Here is a 22,622-nt window from a genome sequence, read left to right on the forward strand (position 1 = left end):
TGCCATACGCGCCGCTTGGTAGTATTTGCTGATCTCAGGGAGACCCAGACCGCCATGCAGTTTAGATCGGTATAGAGTACTGCGGGGGACACAGGGGCGGACTTTGCCCCAAACGTAGGAAGAAATACGGCGCTGCAGAACTCGCAGGTAATGAGTGGGTACAGAAATAGGGAGAACTCTGAAAAGATAAAGGATTTTGGGAAGGATCGACATCTTCACGACCGCTATTCTGCCCAGCCAAGCTAGAGGAAGGGAGGACCATTTAGTCATAAGTGCCGTTAGATGGGCCAGCATAGGGATGTAGTTAGCGTTATAGAGACCTGAGATATGCGGGGTGAATTTTATACCCAAAAAGGGGATGGAGTCTTGCGACCATGAGAATGGCAAGATCTGTTTGAGGTGGGCAAGTTCGTTAGGTGGTAGCGAGATATTAAGCGCCCATGATTTCTGGGGGTTAATTTGAAGGCCAGAGAGCGCGCCAAACCTATCAAGAAGACGAAGTAGAGTAGGCGTAGATGTTAAGGGAGAAGTGAGAAAAAGTAGGACGTCATCAGCAAACAAGCACAGTTTATGTGAGGTGCCTCCTATCTCAAGCCCTCAGACATCAGGATCGGTTCTAATCAATAGTGCGAGTGGTTCTATGGCTAGTGCAAAAAGCAAGGGGGAAAGGGGACAACCTTGCCTGGTGCCACATAAAATCGGGAAATGGGCAGACCGATGTCCTAGATATTTAATTCTGGCCGAGGGGCCCTGGTAGAGAGAAAATATCCAGGTTAAGAAATGTGGGCCAAAGCCCCAACGGCGCAGGATGTAATGTAAGTATGACCATGAGACTGTGTCAAACGCCTTCCGAATGTCTAAGGACAAAAAGCATGTGGAAATATTGCGGGATTTAGCTAAATGTGCTAATAGGGATGCACGTCGAACGTTGTCTCCTGCTTGCCTAGTTGGTATGAAACCAACCTGATCGTTGTGGATTAGGGAACCAATACATGCGTTGAGGCGAGTTGATAGGATTTTGGCTAGCAGTTTAACATCTACATTAAGGAGGGAAATTGGTCTGTAATTAGACCATTGCGTGTCATCTGAGTTTGGCTTCGGTATCATAGAGATGTTGGCTTGCACAGTATCTGGGCTAAAGATATGATTCGAGAGTATGGCATTAAAGGCGTTCGTCATGACAGGCGTGAGAATGGGGGCAAACTTTTTATAGTACGTGGCTGAAAAGCCGTCAGGTCCTGGGCGTTTGCGGGGCTTCAAGAAATTTATAGCATTTGTGACTTCGACTGTGGTGATGGGTCGCTCTAGCGTAGCAAGATGCTCACCAGCCAATTTTGGAAAAGGAAGGGAACCAAAAAGGGCATCGGCCTGGGAAGAGTCAAAGGGAGCGGAGGCAGAGTAGAGACTCGAGAGGTGTTTGTGGAAAATTCGTAGAATCCGTTCCGGGTTGCTGGTGAAATTTGCCGATGAGGTCCGCAACCTTATAGGCTTGACGGTGTGGTCTAGTTTACGGAGAGAGAGAGCAAGAAAAGTGTCGGGCTTATTGGCTTTAGTGTAAAATATGTGTCGTGACCTGCGGATGGAGAGCTCGGCTTGGTCCGTAAGGAAGAGATCTAGGGCTAGTTAGCTGGGGTGGGGGATGCTTGAAAGGCACTATGGGATTGGTCGTACTCTTGTTCAAGGAGGAGGCGTTTCTGCCTCCTTTCTCTACTCAGGAAGGAGGCTTTACTAATGCAGAATCCGCGGATTACTGGTTTATGCGCTTCCCACAATAGGAGGGGGGAAATCCCGGGGGTTTGATTTAGGGAGAGATACTCTTTAAGGGCAGCAGCAATCTCTGTGCAGTGGGCTGGGTTAGCCAGCAGGCGTTCGGTGATGGACCAGGAGGGATCAGCGGGAGAAGGGGCTAGAGAAGCAACGGTGGTGATCACAGTAAAAAGTGTACTGGCGTTTAGTAGGATTGGATTCCCTCCATGAGTCGACCATTGAGTGCTGATGCAGAATGGATTTAAAGGAGTGTTTGGGGATATGTGGAGTGTGAGATTGTGGGGATTTATCTAGAAAAGGGTATAGTGTACAGTTGGAGCCTCCGCAGACTATAAGCGTGCCTCGTTTATGATGAGCAATAACCGAGAAGAGATGAGAAAGGAATGGCAAAGGACCCTGGTTTAGAGCATAGTATGTGGCAATAGTGACCTCAAAATCCAGCAATTGCCCTACAAGTAGAAGATAACGACCTTCCGGATCTTTAACAGTAGCAGAGGTGGCGTAGACCTGTGGGTAGCAGGGGCCAAAAAATTTAGGAGTGGAGGTAGGAGTGAAATGTGTCTCCTGCAGGCAGACTATGTGGGCCTTATAGGACGCAAAAGAACGAAAGACTTTGTTGCGCTTCTGCGGGACATTAAGGCCCTGAACATTCAGGGTAAGGATATTCAGGGAACCCATGGTTGGAGGAAGCGGTGATTTGGTAAATATTGGAGTCCCTTCAGGAGAGCCATCTTGCGAATTGAACTAGGGGAAAGTATGCGGTTGTAGAAACTGGATAATAACAAGGGGCCGTACAGAAAAGTAAGGGTTGAGGTGGGGAGGGGTAAGGGTGGTCTAGGGTAGGTAAAGAGGGCCATAAAGAGGCTGGAAGAAAAAGAAAAGGAGAACGGTCCCCGGGGGTACCCGGAATCCGGGTGGTTCGGGGAGCGGTTGTAGCCCGAGTGGTGTAAAAAAAAACGGGACACCAAAGGGGCAAGTGGAGAGTGCACAGGTGCGTGGGCAGCAAGTAAGACAGCATGTAGACATATAAATACTTGAGCGATCCTGGAAAGAGAGAAAACATCAAACATAATGGGCAGGAAGCCCGGGGTGCCCCGGTGCCGGCGACCCCGACCCACCCGGCACAGCCTCTAAAAGACCGGAACCGGGCGATCCGAGCCGCCTGGGCCGGGGGTCCAATAGGCAAGGTAGAGGCCCAACAGTAGCCCCAACTTAGCAAACAATAAGGCAGGTAACACCCCAACGCAAGACATATCTAGGATGGCCTGTATCCTGAGCTGGTCGAAAGAAACAGGTATGAAAAAAACAAAAAACAAAAAAAAAACCAAATAAAGCCCAGCAAACAGGAATAAGGATACAGGTGTGCAATATAAACCGTCAGATGGGGGGGCCGATTGATTAGACTCAGCAAGTAGCGACTACAGGGGTGGCCACGGACCACCACACGAAGAGCCGGTGGGAGGACTAGAAGTGGTCAACAGGATTCAGTCCATAGAGTCTTGTGGTGAGGGAGCAGGAGATGAAAATCGACCGCGTTTGTGTACATTCAGGTGACCATTAGGGATCGACGGAGGCTGTAGTTTCTTCGGAGAGCACGACGCCGTTCGCCTTCTGGAAGTCTCTGGCGGTGTTGCGGGGGGGTGTAGCTGGAGGTTCCGTAGCGTGTCCAGGAGTTCGTCCGTGGTCTTGCATACGTGGTCCCGGGCTTGGTATCTGAACCGCACAGCAAAGGGAAAGCACCATTTATATGGTATATTATGCTGCTGAAGCACTTGCAGGTGCGGTTTCATGGCTCTGCGCTTGGTGATAGTAGTGGGGCAGAGGTCCTGAAATAGTTGATAGGCATGACCTTGAAACAGGAGGGACTCCGAATTGCGGGCGGCTTGAAGTAGTTGCTCTCTTGTGCGGAAAAAATGGAGTTTAGCTATGATATCTCGCAGCGGGCCGTCAGTGCGTTTAGGAGCTAGTGCCCTGTGAACCCTGTCCATCTCAAAGCGTTCTATTGGAATAGCAGGGGCGAGCTCTTGGAATAGCGCAGTAACTGTAGAGTGGACATCAATGATCGACTCAGGGAGGCCGCGAATACGTACATTGGAGCATCTGGCCCGGTTCTCAAAGTCCTCTAGACACGTCTGAAGTGTAAGGTGTTCGTCCCGCAGCAGGTCAATTTCGTCCCCCTGCGTTTGAAGTGTTGCGTCAAAGTCATCCACCCTCTGCTCCAGGTCTGCAGTGCGTTGCCCCAGCTCGCGGATTTCCCTGGACAGCTGGTCAGTAATGCGGTCAGAGGTCTGTTTCAGGGCCTTGTGCAACATTTTTTCAGAGTGGGTCAGAAGGTCAGAGGCAGTAAGGTCAGGTGTCGTGGTAGTCATGGGGGTCTCAGATTCATCTGCAGACTCACCCTCCGAAGAGCATGGCTGGCTCGGTTGCTCTGGCTGTAGGACTGCAAGCCTGGAGGATGCTGGCTAGGCATTGTAGTTCCCCGACGCGGCGGCCATCTTGGATGAGGCTCGAGCTAGGGCCTCCTTTATGGGCTTGCGTGGCGGCGCCACCTGGTGTTTATGACCCCCCCTGACCATTATTGCAGGTGGCCGGGGGGTTATACTGATGATCGGGGCCGCTCGTGGAGCAGTGCGAGCCCGGATCGCGCGGCGGTGAGGCTGTCTTACCCGCGGCACGGAGGAGCCTCAGGGAGACATGTCCCGTACCGCCGGCCGCGCATGCGCACTCAGCTACTGATTCTTATTTTAATTTATCTCATTTAATTTTGGTCTGTTGCTACTGTTAGTAACCCATACAATGTCAGGTAATCGATTGCTAGAAATTATTTGAGCATTACTGCTGATATGGACACATATGCTATTTGTTGTATTGCCGTATGGATTTATTGACTGGATTCTGGATTGTTGTTATTGTATGACTCTTGGAATATCTCTCATGTTAATTTATTGCTTTATGACCTTATGGTATCCACGGGCGTTTTTGTGTGGGGGCCCAGGCCTCCTAGGGGGACTTGGTAGTGGGGGGAGGGTCGGCACTCCTGCTGATGGCCTTTTTAGTTGGTGGGCGGCCAGTGGCGCCGTGACTGAGCATCACCCCTCCCAGTTAGCTGGGATTGGGGCTCTGTTTTGCGATGCTTCCCAGCCATTTTTGTGCGCAGTGGTGGTTGGCAGTGGCCACTAGTGTCGCCGGCCTGCACACGCCCACTGCCATTGTTGTGGTAGGGTCGTGGCGTGGTGCTGTCCCGTGATGTCACGTGCAGCCCTGCGGCTTCGCGGGTGTCCCGCACTGGGATCCCTTAAGTTGAGACGGCTTGTGGTGGTCTTTTAGGCTACAGCGTTGGGACAGCATGGGTGTTCTTAGACAGGCCCTGGTTTGCGAGGTGGCTTTAGAGGCCTCAATAATTGCTGGTTCTGGGACCTTTTATGGTTGGTAAATCATACTTAATGGTATAGTTACACTGGAGCTTCTTTGATTATAAACAACTGAAAAATGAGAACTCTGTGTCCCTGGTTGGACTGTGTTTATGGGACAATGATTAGTTATCATGGCTTGTTACAGATGGAACTCTGAATGACCCTATTTGATCATCTTAACGCAATTATTGTGCCACTTTCTGAAGTATCTTTGTCCTTTATGGCTCACCGTCCTTATTCATAGGTAGGATTGTATATTCTGTTTTACCTTTCCTTCCTGCATATTAGATGCCACTAATGTTATTATGTGACAATTTAATGGTGAAGCACTTTTCTGCCCTTTGGTTATGTCCTTTTTTTTAGGGAACCCTCCCATACATCATACTTGTTGACTACCAGTGGGTTCTGTACATATCTTGTTTGGACCAGAACTGGATATGTGATTATACCTTTTATATTATACCAACACACCGTTGATTTATTCCTTATGTGCCTTAATTGGCCTGGAATTGATGATACTAATTGTACGAAGGTTAGTTTAAACCTTATATTTACTTACTCCTAACTGTTATCCTGGAGGTTTTTATCATGTCTCTTTAACAGTTGTATTCATATCTTATACGTTAGGAAGCCTTTTGAGGGGCTGTCGTTTGCTTTATTTGTTGGGATCCCCCCATTGACTGGCTCTGGTTGGGAGGGCCCCAGATCCTCCTCCCTAACCCCCACTCTGATGCCTGTGGATCAAGGTATATCCAATTTATCTAATTGATCTGTATAATGAATACTGGTTAACATAATATGTTTACAAACTTATATCACTTTCTTTATGTAGAAATCGAACTCCTGAAGAAGCAATATCATCGCAAAACATGTCGAGTTATTATAGCTATTGTCAGGGTCCTGTCCACGGCAGAAGTTCTGGAAGATCTGGCATTTCTGTCAGTACCCTGCATGGCCGCAAAAGCATGCATCAGCCTCAGTTTGGTGCCAGACGGCCTTTATAAGGAGGCTCATCACTTCTTCAAGTTGCTAGATGATCTCTAGCTTCCCGTGCCTGTTTCCTGTGATTGTGACCTGTGATTTCCTGATACGGACACAGCGTTCTCCTGGACCTGTCTACTCTGATTTACCCCTGATCTGACCTCGGCATGGCTTACGGATACTCTCTCTCTCGCTCCTCTGTGTATGACCTCGGCTATCCCATCTGACTACGTCTGCTCTGATTCCCACCTGGTACCTGACCTTGACTTGAACAGACTACCCAGTAAACATCTCCGCCCCTCTTCCTCTCCTGCCGGGGATGGTATTTTCTTTGTAGAAAAGGATTGGTCTCTCAGACCTTACATTGACTACAGAGAACTTAATAAAATTACCATTAAAAACCGGTATCCTCTCCTTCTGGTGCCCGAGTTGTTTCAGAGATTTTGAACAGCCCAAGTGTTCACTAAATTGGACTTACAGGGGGCCTACAATTTAGTCCGTATAAGAGAGGACGATGAGTGGAAGACCACCTTCAGAACACGCTTCAGACATTTTGAGTACCTAGTGATGCCGTTTGGGCTATGTAATGTGCCCCTGCTACGTTTCAACACTTTGTGAATGACATCTTTAGCGTACCTTGACCTTTTTGTGATTGTCTACCTGGATGATATCCTAATTTTCTCTACATCACTGGAACTCCATCGTGATCATGTGAGGAAAGTGCTAAACAATCTAAGGATGCATGGCTTGTACGCCAAGGCGGAGAAGTGTGAGTTTGAGAAGCAGTCATTCCAGTTCCTGGGGCTCATAATTTCCACCGAGGGAATCTCCATGGACCCTCAGAAAGTATCTGCTATCCTGGATTGGCCTGCACCTTCAGACAGGAAAGGGGTCCAAAGGTTCGTGGGTTTCGCCAACTTCTATCGGAAATTTATTAAGGGCTTTTCCACAGTCATTGTCCCTATTACTCAACTCACCCACCAGCATACACGTTTTTGCTGGAGCCAGGAAGCTCAAAAAGCGTTTGAGCAATTAAAAGATCAGTTCACCTCCGCTCCTGTGTTACAGCATCCAGAGCCAACACTCCCCTTCATCCTGGAGGTGGACACATCTGAAGTTGCTACAGGAGCCATAATCTCCCAGCGCCAGGGCCCAAAGGCTCTGCTTCACCCAATAGCCTTTTGTTCTAGAAGACTGAGCCAATCCGAAAGGAACTATGATGTGGGTGATAGGGAACTATTAGCAATTAAGATAGCCTTCGAAGAATGGAGATATCTCTTGGAAGGAGCCAGCCACCCAATTATGATTTTCACAGATCATAAAAATCTGGAGTATCTAAGGTCCGCCAAGCGCCTAAGACCTCAACAGGCTAGATGGGCTTTATATTTCTCCAGGTTTAACTTCCACATAACCTACCGCCCAGGATCCAAGAACGGGAAGGCAGATGCCCTTTCCCGCATGTTCCCGGACCCAGAGGAGCCTTCTCCCCCCAACACCATTTTGTCGACCCAAAATTGTTTGCTGATCCAACCCAGCCTAAAGTCTTTGATCAAGCAAGCCTCTGCACTATGTCCTGAACCTGAACAAGATTCCCTTAGAAGGCAGGATAGTCTTCTTTGGCACAAGGATAATCTTTGTATCCCAAGAAGTGAGGTCTCAAGATTTCAGGGCTTTCCATGACCATCAACTGGCTGGACACTTTGGAGCCCGTAAGACAATGGAACTAATCCAGTGATCCTTCTGGTGGCCCAACTTGAATCATGACTGTAGAGCCTATGTGAAGTTGTGCTCAGTGTGTCTGTGGAACAAGGGAGACAAAGCCAAGGCCTGGGGGTTGCTGAGGCCCCTGCCCATTCCTGATCGTCCCTGGGAGATGGTCACAATGGACTTCATTGTGGATTTGCCGCCCTCAGAGGGGTTTAATACCATTCTGGTAGTAGTGGATTGGCTATCAAAGATTGCACACTTTTTACCAATGGTGGGTACTCCATCCGCACCAGAGACTGCATGAACCTTCATTAAAGAGATTGTCAGGTTACATGGTCTGCCCAGTTATTTCGTCTCAGACCGAGGGGTGCAGTTTACATCCAGGTTCTGGAGAGCCCTCTGCAAGGCCCTGAAGGTGGAACTCTGCTTATCGTCCGCCTACCACCCCCAGAGTAATGGGCAAATGGAGCGAATGAACCAGACTTTGGAGCAATATTTACGGTGCTTCTCTTCTTTTTCTCAGGATGACTGGGCATCCCTACTCCCATTGGCAGAATTTGCCTACAACAATTCAGTCCATTCTGCTACAAACCAGTCGCCAAATATGGATTCAACCCTTCCTTCATACCTGACACCATTTCTGAAGCTTCGGTACCCCCAGTACAGGACAGACTCTTAATGCTACAGAACAACTGTAAAGTCCTCCGAGAGTCTATACTGAAATCCCAGGCTGATTATAAGAAACAGGAAACTGAGAAGAAACCCTACTCTGAAGATTGGAGACAAAGTTTGGCTATCAACTGCCAATCTAAAACTCCCGTGGTTGGGTCCAAGGTACATTGGCCTTTTCCGGATCAAGAGGGAAATCAATCCAGTGGCATTTGAGCTGTTCCTTCTGGAATCATACAAGATCCACCTAGTTTTCCATGTCTCCCTACTCAAGCCAGCTGTTCCTGATCCTTTTCCAGGGAGAGTAGAACCAACTCCTCCACCAATAACAGTTGGGGAGGAGATGGAATACGAGGTTGAAGCAATTGTGGACTGCAGAAGGCGGGGAAGACAAATCCAGTACCTGGTCAGATGGAAGGGGTACCCACCTGAAGAAAGTTCCTGGGAACCAAAGGGCAATGTACATGCCCCCAGACCTCTCCAAGAATTTTGTTCCAGGTATCTTGAAAAGATGACCCAGGTGGGCATCCAGAGGCTGCCCTTTGGGGGGGCACTGTCAAGGTCCTGTCCACGGCAGAAGTTCTGGAAGATCTGGAATTTCTGCCAGAAGCACGCATCAGCCTCAGTTTGGTGCCAGACGGCCTTTATAAGGAGGCTCATCACTTCCTCAAGTTGCTGGATGATCTCTAGCTCTCTGTGCCTGTTTCCTGGGATTGTGACCTGTGATTTCCTGATACCGACTCGGCGTGCTCCTGGACCTGTCTACTCTGATTTACCCATGATCTGACCTTGGCTTGGCTTACGGATACTCTCTCTCTTGCTCCTCTGTGTATGACCTCGGCTATCCCATCTGAATACGTCTGCTCTGATTCCCATCTGGTACCTGACCTTGGCTTGAACCGACTATCCAGTAAACATCTAAATCCCGGAAAGACTTGCATACCACGCACAGGCGCCTCCTGTCTGCAGACCTATCTCCGTGCACCAGCTGTGCTTCTGAGTGGACCACCAACCAGCACTCCTACAGGCGACTGACTCCCACTGTCACTCTCAGGGGAGTCTGGAACTTAGCTGCAAGGGAAGCCCTCTCTCCAATGGCCTCCATCACCAGGTACGTGATAGCTATTGATATCAGAATATCTGTTCTCAAACCCTTTATCGGGTTATGGTATATTCTTATTGTGGATGTATCAATATTATTTGTACCTACATGATTTGTAACTGTACTGAGTGCACAACTCCATTGGGGAAGTAGACTCTATGCAGAGGATTTTAATGCGTCTATGTATGTTCAATGTATGTATGATTTTGTACGTCTATGTATGTTCAATAAAGCAAAAATTTTAACTAATACTGTTGTAGTGCCTATAAAGTCCACTCTGTGAAACACAGGCCATGCATCCACAAATGTGCGGCTTCATTGAAGGTTTGTGCTCTTACCTTCTGTTGTTGCTTGGGAAACAAACACTGTGGGACTGTGTTTACCCACACCATTCGGGGTTGCATCTGACTGATTCACCAGATCGCTATACCCTCTGTTAACATGTTGATTTTAACAATTAGGGGCTCTTAACAATCGTGTAATATTTCTGAGCCACAGGGTATTATTGCCATACTGTGGACTTCTATTGACCATTGAACTGCATTTCCCAGAGGGAGATTGCCAGGGGGAGGGGAAAAGTTGCATTTTCTCAGGCTACTCAGGACACAGCTAGGTGTGAGGGAGCCCAGAGAGTGCACATCACTGTCCAGATGTGCTGATAGCCAGAGACACCTGGGTACAGAGCAGAGAGTGGACTAATCTCTGTGTGTGACCGGATGGTGAGCTGTAATATCACTGTGACTGGTGAGTTGTTACTCTGGGGATTTACTATCTGCTGCTAGAGAGACTGAGCCCTCTAGTAGCCTTATTGCACCTGCATGCTATACTAGAACTATTCTCATGCGCACCAATGGTACTATTGGGCTCCAATGATAGCCAGCTGAAGAGTTAGGATTAAATTCTGCCCCTTTATAGCTGCTACACAGAGACTTATACTTATTGCCTATGCTAAGAGGTACCTTTTATGGGACATTGCACCATATCCTAGCCATCCTCCTAAAGTGCAATCTAGAGTAGTTATAATATTTTTAGTCACATTGCAGTTAATGCGTATATGCACTGTTTATTGCTGACTTTACTGATTCATGAGTTAACTCCAGTCTACTGGTACAGAACTCTGTTACCTTGGCTCAGTGATCATGCTGTCTAGCAGATATGTCTGAATCTACCTTCTGTATGCTAATTTATGCTCATACCACCGTTTACTCGAACCTGTACCAATACATTGAGTTCATTTACCACTAAACAGACTTGTGTCTATGTCTTTATACTAATTTACAGTTTAGTTAAAGGTATCTATACTTGTGTTCCTTAAAGTGTGTGCAGTAACTTTCACTCAGCCAGGTCTCAAGAAATGAGATTGGCAATCAGAACATTAGAATTTATACATGAATTTTTTGATTTCCAGTACAAACAAATTTACCCAGAACACAACGCAGGAAACATAAGTATCAAACAATTAATTTATTAGAACACAGATGTAAATCTACACTACTCTTCCAAAAGTGTCATAGATGTGGGGAGGGTAGAAAGTGGAACAGCAATGTGGCAGAAATAGTCTTTCCCATACCCTTCTTATTTAGTGAGTAACCACTTTAGTTAGGCTTCACACCCACTGTGTGCAAACCTATATTTATCACATGCTTCACATTATGTGGTAATTATTGTCCTTAGAAGCATATACAAAAATCAGGAAGAAGGAAGAACAGAGCAAAGAAAGAAGAAGCAACTGTAAAGAAAGAAGTTGGGAGGAAAAAGTACACCCTATGTGGCCAATATATGGGTCATGTGATTCATCTCAAGAGGAATCCAAAAGGTGTTTAATCCAGGGATTCTAGATCTTTTCAAAGAAAGACAACTTATCATGCAAAATTACAGAAAGACATTCTTTTACCATAATCCATGATAGCTCGGTCTTCAATAGATCAAGTGGAATCATGGGGGATTTCCATGACCTAGCAGCAGAGATTCTGGCTGCTACAAAGATGAATGCCGTTAGTCTTTGTGTGTCCCAGTGAGAGTAAATAAAACTATACAAGCGGATCCAAAACCTCTTCACTTTCGGGCAGGTCCTTCATGTCTGAAACACTGTGCCTTCCAGGCCACATTCCCTATAGCACAATAGGGAGGCTCCTGGGACACAAGATGCTATTCTCACCAGTACCAAGTACCACCTCCGGAAAACCTTATAGTTCGCCTCAATTAATGAGGTATTCATGTATGTTTTAGATATGTACTATGCCATCATACACCAATCCTCCACTTCCAACGTCTCACCCATGTCTTGTTACCAATTTTCCATGTAGAACAGCTTAGCTGAACTGAAGTCAACATGTTATAAAGTTTAGATATGTGGCCGCTGTGCTTGTCGAAGTTGTTACATAAATGCTTCATTGGAGTGGAGGAATTCAAATCAGAAGTGCGTTTTAGAGCAGTTAAGTGCACTATCTGAGAATACTGATACATTTCCATGTCAGGAAGCTGATCTTTTTCTTGTAAGACAAGACACCTTTATGGCCACACATATCTGCAATGCATAACAGGCCTTTGTTGATCCACCAGACAAAATTGTGAGGATTGAGACCCAGGGTGAAGGCTGGGTTTTCAAAGGGTTTATAAATGTCAAATATATACTGTAAATCATAATTTGTAGACTCTATAATTGTCCCACAGTCTAAATAATATACACTGATTTGTAGCAGAATACATGCCTAAATATAGGCCTACAGGTTTTTTAAAAAAATGCAGTCTTTTTTCTTTTATATAGTAGAAATAAAAAAAAAAGGGGTAATTAGAGTGATTGTAAACATATATTATTAAAATTAAAATAACAGACATTTTATACTTACTTGTTCTGTGCACAGAGCATCTCAGAACCTCCTTTTCTGGGTCCCCTGCTGGTGCTTTAGGCTCTTCCTCTTCTCCAAGTGCCCCCACAGCAAGCCACTTGCTATGGGGGCACTTGTGTGGGCTTGATCCTAATTCGGGCTGTATGTGTTTATAGATAAACACAGCGTGACTTGGCCCTGCCCCCACTCCCTCCCCACTGGATTTGACTAACAGCAGCAGTAAAGTCCATGAATGCAGAAAGAGAGAGAAGAGCGGGGCTGGTGGTGGGGACAGTGGTGCGGTAGCTTGAGAGCAGTGTCAAGTAAGTGTTTGGGAGAGGGGAGGAACAGATAGTGGAAAGTTTTTGCATTAATGCATAGAATGCATTAAGGTAAAATACTTTCTGCCTTTAGAACCGCTTTAAATACTACGAAAATAAAGCTCTTTCTCAAAATAATAGTATAAAATGTATTTGGGTACAGTGTTGCATGACTGATTACCAGCCAAAGTATCACAGTACTGAAAAATGGCCTTAGTAGAAAAAGTGGTTAATATGCTGGTCTTAAAGTGGGTAAACGCCATGTTTTTTCTTTGTAAGACTACATTCACATGTTTACTTTGGTTCTCCAGGGCATTGTCCAGCACCCCCATTCTATTGGTTTGGCATTCCCTTACCTATAATCCTAGAAAATGACCATTATTGCTTTTAACATTTGACTCTAATTAACTTTAGTCATTTTTACAAATCTACCTCAAACCACAGCCAGTTATCTTTGGCTCATCAATAAAGACTACAGAACTGAGTAGTAAAGTCAATTCATTCAACAATTCTGGCTCTGTACTCCCTAAAGTGATACTATACAATATTCTTATTCTCCAAATAAAATGTATACACATCCACTACTTAATGGCCCTGTAGTTTTTTACATAAAATTGTTTCTTAACCACTTCAATACCGGGCACTTTTATACCCTTCCTGCCCAGGCCAATTTTCAGGTTTCAGCGCTCTCACACTTTGAATGAAAATTGCGCAATCATGCTACACTATACCCAAACTAAATTTTTATCATTTTGTTCACACAACTAGAGCTTTCTTTTGGTGGTATTTAATCACCACTGGGGTTTTTATTTTTTGCTAAATTAACAAAAAAAGACCGAAAATTTTGAAAAATGTTATAAAAGTTGTAAATTGATAATTGTTCTTCATACATTTAGGTCAAGATGTATTCTACTACATTTCTGCAGGGAAAATAATCCAAATCAGTATTTATTATTTAGGCTGTAGGAAAGTTATAGACTTCACAAACTATGGGATACAGTATATCTGAATATTGATCAATCCTGAAGTAGTGACAGCCAATCTAATTTCTTGAGGTCCAAGAATGTTAGAACAGTACAGATATCCCCCAAATGACCCCTTTTTGCAAAGTAGACAGTCCGATCTATTTCATACATGTATTTCATGTATTTCAGAGGCATGGCGAGTTTTTTGAAGTTGTAATTTTTTTGTTATTTTTTGGAAAATGAAGAAATTAAACAGTTATTTTCACAATTATTTTTTTCATACGGTCACCAGTGCAGTACAGCATCATCGTATAACTGGTGTGGCGGTGATCAGGGACACTGACTGGTGACAGTACAAAAAAAAAGTATGATTTTTACATTTTTTAAAAAATATTTTCTATTTTTTTTATTTGTTATTACATTGTTTTCTCTTTATTAAGATTCTTTATCATATTACACTATGACAAAAGTAGTATAATGTTACCATAGTAACATTGTACTACTTTAGGGAAGTGATCAGTATTTTTTTTTTTACACAATTAGATTGCTTATAGCAAAGAATTTATTTGCTATAAGCAAGCATTTAACTGAATGAAATCAATTCATTCAGGCTTTTTTGTTGTGATTAGCTGTGATTGGCCATGTATAATCACATGACACAGATGGGCTGTGAATAGCCCAGCCTGTGCATGTGATTGCTATGACCATTCACAGCTAGACACACTTGTATACAATGGATGGCATGAAAGGAAGCCATCTATTTACAACTGTCATGTGACCTGTTGTGATTGGTCACAGTAAGTCACATGGTACTGGCAACGGGGCTGGTACACAGATCTGTCATCGGCCATGTCCAAGGTACACGGCCGATGACAGATGTTGTCACAGCATGGCCCTGTGGGCACACGCAAAGCGCGATCCGGGAAGGACGTCATATGACGCCCTCCCGGATCGACAAGAGGCCTATAGTAAAATGACGGCTGGGCCGGAAATGGTTAAACAGTTTTTTTTTACCTCATTGCAACATCATCCGTGAATTCCTGAACCTCTTCTTTCCCCTCTCACTTCCCTTTGTTTGGAATGAACATAGCATGTTAATTGCAGCCATATGCACTGCTCTATGCACACTATCATTTTCATTGTCCATAGTCCATGAACAAACATAGTCACCTTCTAATAGAAAGTTGGTCCATTGCATGGATTTGGAGACATGGAAGGGACTGACAGCATAAGAAGATATGTTTTTTGAATTAAGAATACATACTTGAATAAAATGTTATTTTAAAACCAGAGTTTAGTATCGCGTTCATTTAAACATGCTGATGTTATGGTTACATACAAAGAGGGGTACAACTAGAAGCCAAAGCACCACTCTGCACTAAAGGTAAGTGTGACGGGAGTGACTTTTGGGGGTGGGGGGACCGCTTGGTCAGCTCATGTTCCCCTCATTATGTTTAACCCACCCTGTGCCTGTTAAGGGGTACAGGGTGTGAATGTGAATGTCCCAGTATTGTGTATAGTGTGTGTTCCTTTGTCTAGTCCACATGGCTGTTCATTGTCTGTTTGCCATGTGCTACCCCCCATTGTGCTGTGTCTTCCTGTCCAGCCAACTATTATGGGATGTACTGTTTGTGCATTGGTGTGGGGGTTGGTCAATATCCTTTGCCATGTGTTTCATCCCATTGTTCTGTGTCTTGGGTTGGTTGGGGTGGTTCCCTGTAGCCCTTCCCACTGATAGGGCGGGCTGATGATGTATTTCCTGTTCCTGGTTGTGTTTCCCCGCCCTCTGTATATATTCTGTGTTTTGTGTTAAAATAAAGAGTTGGCTTTCTGCTTTAAGAGCTGGGTGCTGTCTATTTTCCTGAGGGATTTCAAGGGCGTGGTCCGTGGATGGTGTTCGGACAGGGGAAGCTGCAGGATAACGGAATATACCCAAGTGCGGTCAGGTACCGGTTCCGTTACATTGGTGGCAAGCGGTGGGATTGTGCTTCCAGCTGTAAACACATCCAAACCACCACCGGGATTCAAGAGCAGGAAAAGACATCAGTCACCCCAGTGGAGATATGGACCTGGCATCAGAGTTCCCAGGGCTGCTGCAGATCATTCTTGCAACATACCCCAGGACTGTGTCTACGGATCAGTACCTGGAGCTCAGGCAGCAGATTTGGGAGGTGCTTTGGAGAGGAGCCGTCCAGGCTGCTGGTATGGACAAAGGCAAGTGCTACCCAACCCCAGGGGAACGGGCCAGGGACCATCGGAAGTCACGGATGCCATTCCTGGGAGAGCAACCCCAGGAGCAATGAGTGGCTGAGTTGGACAGATTGGTCCAGCAGGAGATAGAACTGGACAATCGATATCGAGCTCTGCGGTGGTACGCAGAGCAGGAATATTTAGGGGTGTCAACAGAGTGCTCTCCTGAGGGACTTGACTTTGGTGGGCCTGGATTGCTGTGGGAGAGCCTTACAGACCTTATTGTGTTTGGTGATAGAGGAGAACCTACTCTGAAGGAGTTACGAGAAGGCAGAGAGGCTATGTTCGGTCTCACAGGGGTCTCAGAACTTAAACCAGATCTGGAATACCTGCTGAAGAAAGAACTGGATCTAGAAAGGGCATACAGGCAGCTGCTAGGACATGTTCGGCAGCATGCCCAAGAGTCATCAGTGGAAATTCCAGAGACTGGGGATCTGGTAGACCTCTCAGCTGAGGAGGAACCAGCTGTAGACCTGGCAACAGGGCCAAACAGCACTGAACTCTGCCCAGCACTGGTAATGTCTCCTGAGTTCCCTGAACAGGAGATGGTGAGCCCCGATCCCCAAACCCCAGTTCCAGAGGCTGGGGATTTGATTGATTTTTTTTCTGAGGAGGAACCAGCCGGGGAGCTGCCAGCTGAAGTGCTGACAACCGGACAGAGGGTCCAGGACCTCTGCCCCATGCCTGTGGTAGTTTCAGAGGCCCAGGGTGAGAAGGGAGAGGAGGTTGTTGTCCTCTCTCCCCCACAGTCAGCCAGAGTGGAGGAAACTGTTTTCCCTCCCAAGCCAGGATCTGTGCACCAGGGGGACAGTGACAGTGGAATTCCATCCCAGCAGCAGATCCACAGTCTGGGAGGGGAGGAAGCCGGCCTCCCTCCCCTACGGTTAGCCGGAGCAGATGTGGGGTCCCCAGCAGAAGTGCTGGCAACAGGGCAGAGCGCCGCTGGCCTCTGCCTAGCAACTACAGCCACCATCTGGATACCCCAGGGATGCTGGGCAGTTGGCCCAGATCCCCCACAGAAGGATGAAGGCGGCCCAGCCACCCTGTCTTCTTTCCAGCGGCTGAGAGGATTTCCGGGAGAAGGACCAGTCCGTACTTCTCCCCAGCGGCAGGTATGTTCTACGGGAGAGGCAGAGGTTGGCTGGGTGAGTAACGCTTGGTGTGGGACAATATGCATGGGGTACTGTGCGGGTGCTGGCATTGAGAGACTGGAGGTGCAGAGTAACTTCAGAGTACATCCGTCTGGGATCTACTCCTGCGTTACTCTCCTGCCGAAAGGGGAGATATGTGACGGGAGTGACTTTTGGGGGTGGGGGGACCGCTTGGTCAGCTCATGTTCCCCTCATTATGTTTAACCCACCCTGTGCCTGTTAAGGGGTACAGGGTGTGAATGTGAATGTCCCAGTATTGTGTATAGTGTGTGTTCCTTTGTCTAGGCCACATGGCTGTCCATTGTCTGTTTGCCATGTGCTACCCCCCATTGTGCTGTGTCTTCCTGTCCAGCCAACTATTATGGGATGTACTGTTTGTGTATTGGTGTGGGAGTAGTATTGGTGTGGGGGTTGGTCAATATCCTTTGCCATGTGTTTCATCCCATTGTTCTGTGTCTTGGGTTGGTTGGGGTGGTTCCCTGTAGCCCTTCCCACTGATAGGGCGGGCTGATGATGTATTTCCTGTTCCTGGTTGTGTTTCCCCGCCCTCTGTATATATTCTGTGTTTTGTGTTAAAATAAAGAGTTGGCTTTCTGCTTTAAGAGCTGGGTGCTGTCTATTTTCCTGAGGGATTTCAAGGGCGTGGTCCGTGGATGGTGTTCGGACAGGGGAAGCTGCAGGATAACGGAATATACCCAAGTGCGGTCGGGTACCGGTTCCGTTACAGTAAGTTACAAACTTACACGCTCATTTTGCGAAAGGACAGCAGACCCAATGAGATATATGCTTTTCTTTGTTGGCTACTTGCTTTATAAATTCCATTTTTTGTAAGTGTGTGGTCCCAAATAATGGTTTCTCATTTGTTTTGGCATTCCAGGTTTCAGGTCTGAACCCTACAGATGTGGTTTCCACGTCTGTCAATTAAAGAACCAGAAAAAGTGTTGGAATCTGTAAAGAATATTTAGTATCTGTAACAAAAGTTTAACCCTTTTGCTGCAAGGCCCCGTGATTCACTTTTAAACTCATGTGGACAGACCATTTTTGCAACTTTTCCATTGTTTTTATATTTTTCCCTGACTTCTTTAACCACCTACCGTTCGCCATATAAGGTAATGACAGGCACAAGACGGTTCTCTGGTTCTGGGGGGACGTCATATGATGTCATCCCACTCTAACCCCCCCCGGAGCGCGCAACGCGGCAATCAGTAGTGCGCTGTGTCCCTGGGACACAGCGGATCACCGATCAACGGAAAGAGCCGAAGACGTCGGCTCTGTCATTGGATCAGCTGTGTCCAATCACAGCTGATCACATGTAAATAAGGAAATGCCAGCCTTTCGGCAAATGCTGTCATGCTGACAGCTCGTGAGGAGAGGAGAGCAGGTAATCGGCATTACTCAGATGGGACATGTACACAGATCATCAGGGCACTGATGATAAGTGTGCCTTGATGATTAGTGTAGCCCCTATCAGTGCCACCTTTCCGTGTTCATCAATGCCACCTGTCAGTGCACATCAGTGCCACATATCAGTGCCTACCAGTGCATATCAATGCCACATACCAGTGCCCATCAGAGCTGCCTTTCAGTGCCACCTATCAGTGCCAGTCAGTGTCGCCTATCAGTGCTGCCAATCAGTACCACCTATCAGTGCCAGTCAGTGTCGTCTATCAGTGCGCATCAGTGCTGCCTATCAGTGCCTATTAGTGCTGCCTATCCGTGCCACCTAACAGTGCCAGTCAGTGCCACCTATCTGTGCCAGTCAGTGCCACCTATCAGTGTCATATATGAGTACTGCCTTTCAGTGCCCATCAGTGATGTCTGTCAATGCCCATCAGTGCCACCTACCAGTGCCTCCTCATCAGTGCCTCCTCATCAGAGCCGCCTATCGGAGCCCATCACTGCAGCCTCATTAGCCCACATCAGTGAAGGAGAAATATCACTTATTTACAAAATTTTATAACAGAAACTAAGAAAAAACATTTTTTTTCAAGATTTTCAGTGACCGCACAATTGACATTCAAAGTGTGACAGCACTGAAAGCTGAAAATTGTCCTGGGCAGGAAGGGGGTATAAGTGCCCTGTAGGCAAGTAGTTAAGAGTTTTTAAAAGCCCCCACAAACCATACATTTTTTGAAAGCACATGACCAGTAAAATATAAAGGAGGTGCTACTGATTTTTAAAGGACCCTTGATATTTGCGCAAATGTTTATCAAAGCAATATTTTAGTTGAAAAATACACTAAAATCATTATTAGCAAATAAAAACACAGCAACATTTACAAAAATTACTGCTAAATTTCTACTAAACATAAAAGCTAAACCTGTGTTGAGTTCATAACAAATATTTGTAAATTTTAAATTGCACTTTTTTAGTGAAATGGTGAAAATCGAAGGCATGCAAACCTGTAAACAATCAAATTTTGCTAAAAATCTGTAGGTTTTCATTTTTACTTATAGCTTTCAGAGTTTGTAAGACACCCTAAACCATACATTTTCTTAAAGCATAAAACCAGGAGAATAAAAAGAAACTGCTGCTGATTTTTTAGGCCCCCAAATAATTGCACAAATCTTTATCAAATTGCTATTTTCAACACAAAAACACTGAATCCTTCACACATAAACACAACAACTTACAGAATTCCTACTAAAGCCTCATTCGCATGTGGTGTACTAGTGCGTATGCTCATGGAGGGCTGTGTTTACATAGAGGGATGCACAAGTGTTCTGTGCATCCCTGTGCATGTGGTCCTATTCATGTCAATTGGGATGCAGCAGCTGCAAGGACAAAGCCGCTGCTCCCCATCTGCCATTCACCCACATGGTGTTCAGGGACATACACCCACACGGTTGTCAAGTTGGGAGCAGTGTCCATGCAGTCGCTGTGTTCCAATTGAAATGAATGGGGATGCATGGAACACCTGTGCAGCTAAACACGGCCTCGCTGTTGTATGCCCTATGTGAACAAGGCCTTAGACCTTAGGGTCAGCAAAAATAGGAAATAGGCAACGGAAGGGGGTGCTTACATACTGTGATGTTTTGCTTCACGCCTGTGGCAAAGTTGACCTGACTAATAACCAGGGGCGGACTGACAACTCATGGGGCCCCCGAGCAATAGGGGATCATGGGGCCCCTGTGTGCTTGCCCAAACTCAAAAAAGCCTATGAAAAAGGTACCAGAGGCATCTCATGGGGCCCCCTACTGACCCCGGACCCTCGGGCAGTGCCCGAGTTTCCAAATGGTCCGTCCGCCCTTGCTTATAACACTACATATTCAAGTCAATGGGGAAGCTCCCCTAATGCCCCACAATCACGTGCAATGCAAGCGGTTGCGAAGCATTTGTCCATAAAAATGGGGTTAAAATGGGCTCACTGTGTTCATTCATGCTCACTGTGTTCATTCTGGAAAGGAAGAGGGCAGGTAAACACATGTTTGAGTTCCTCCACTCTTCATCCTGACATCGATCTCTTGCCCCAGCAACAGCTGCAGCCAGCGGGGGGAGGAGGGAGAAGCTGCATGGAGGTGCTGCCAGGGATTGGTGAGAGGGGTCCACAGAAGGGTGGGCACAGCGTCAGGGGGAAATTATTTAGATATTTTTAGCCCCTGTGGCACCCCTGCAGCACCAGAAGCCGGAAGGAGGGCAGAGGAGGGAAGCCAGCAACTGCATGGAAGCTACAGGAGATCGTGGTTAGCAGGGGAAATAATCTGTGCTGTGGGAGATAGGTGAAGAAGAGGAAAGGGACAGTAAGGGGGAAGGGGGGGCATTTTAGCAGCCAGGCAGAGATGTGGAGAGGCAGCAAGAAGCTGGTGAAAAAGGGGCAGAGAAGCAGTGGGGGTGGTTCACATTTTAGGTAAATAGCTCTGATTAGTGGCTTGTTAGCCTAGAGCTATTGGTTTATTCAGCAGAGTCTGCTGAACAGTTTTGCTATAAGCTCATAACTACTGAAGTAACCATGTGCTTATAGAAGACGGAGAAATGTCAGGTTCATACAGCATATGGACCTGGCCTGCTGGAAGCTGTGCTGTAGGTCTGTATGCCATATGGAACTGGCCTGCTAGAAGCTGTGCTGTAGGTCTGTATGCCATATGGACCTGGCCGGCAGTGAAAGATTTAATGTAATACAAATAATGCTGACCTGTAACCCTAACTGTAGTTTTTAGCTGTGTGCTTTGCTGTTGCAGCAAAGCGTTCCAGATACCTGAGAAAACAGACTTGAACTTGAATAAAATAATAATCCTGTAGAGCAGCCTTTCTCAACCATGATTCCATGGAACCCTAGGGCTGCCGCAGAGGTAGCTAGGGCTTCCTTGAGCAATAAGAAATGTCTACCTTTTAATATTAAAAATAGTAAAAAATGGTCTTTTTAGCTATTTGTAACAGAAGATTCTTCTCAGTGGCCACAAATGTAAAGATTCTTTCCAATGGCCATTACACTAATGCACTGTAAGATGTAGATATAATAATTATTAGTAGCGTTTCCCTGAGACCATAAAGTTATTTCAAGGGTTCCTCCATGGTTAAACGGTTGAGCTTAGCAATCTTTGCAGGAAGACAGCAGAAGTTACTATAATAGAGGAGCTGGAAAGTGCACCTGGGTGTTTATTGTTCAGAGTTCAACAAAGCCTATAGCAACCAATCAATTATTACCATTTGCTTTCCAACTTGTGCTACATTGAGAGCTGCTGTAATCTTAAAACTCACCGGCCTGAGGACTCTCTGCACCTCTTTCAGTACTGCTGGTGTGCTTGGCACAGAACAAGTCAACAGGGTACATACAACCACATCCATTGAGGCATCAGCCACTGACGTCATGTTGTCCACTGATGCCAACAAAAATCCATCATATTTTAGGTGGTCATTGTCTGCTTGGCTTTTTCTGAAAAATTTTTGAAAGTTTGGGTTAAGATCCAGGCAGGTCACTTTGCATCCACTGGGGTAGAATCTGAAGTTGGCACCTGTGCCACAACCGACCTCTAGAAGCCTGAGCTCTTTAGAGGAGCCTGCAAAGTCAGATAGGTTGCTAAATAGCCGCTTTTTATAGTTTTCCATCACCTTGTTATATGACACAGAGATTCTGGATACAAACAAGGGAAATATTTTCTTTACTATGAAACCCCAGATTCCAAGGTAGTAAAGGATATAGAAAGGAAGCATTAAAATAGCCATTATGAGCTGTAAAATAAAAATAATTGCAGACATATTAAAGGATTGTGGATGCAGCAGCAGGCAGTGTTTAGACAGAATGATTTCAGGCCAGCTTCAGCTCTGTATTCCTAGATATGCTAAATAGATCCACCCCTCTGAGCTATGGAGGGAGAGGAGTGATGCACAATGCTAACACTGTGGAAAGCTCTATTCAGCAGTCATGCAGTTGTAACATTGTACAGGGTTTCTAGCAGTCAACAAAAAAATCCAGAGATAGCATTTGTCAGGTTAACAAGTGGTCCTGCATGGCTCAGGCTAAGGTTCCAA

At 46.0% G+C, this 22,622-nt stretch overlaps 1 protein-coding gene across 1 annotated transcript in view; it reads right to left on the reverse strand.

Moving 5' to 3' along the window:
* Positions 1–22,396, reverse strand: part of LOC149447810 (thiol S-methyltransferase TMT1A-like) — a 53,547-nt gene extending 31,151 nt beyond the window's left edge. Inside the window, exon 1 of the mRNA XM_089652028.1 lies at positions 21,852–22,396. Within this exon, the coding sequence (XP_089508154.1) occupies positions 21,852–22,349 (498 nt within the window). The 5' untranslated portion in view covers positions 22,350–22,396. The remainder of the gene's footprint in view (positions 1–21,851) is intronic.
* Positions 22,397–22,622: the final 226 nt, after the last annotated feature.

This window comes from Staurois parvus, unplaced genomic scaffold (assembly GCF_062004578.1).
Source record: "Staurois parvus isolate SC_StPar_1 unplaced genomic scaffold, SC_StPar_1.0 ptg000669l, whole genome shotgun sequence".
Taxonomy (NCBI): Eukaryota; Metazoa; Chordata; class Amphibia; order Anura; family Ranidae; genus Staurois; species Staurois parvus.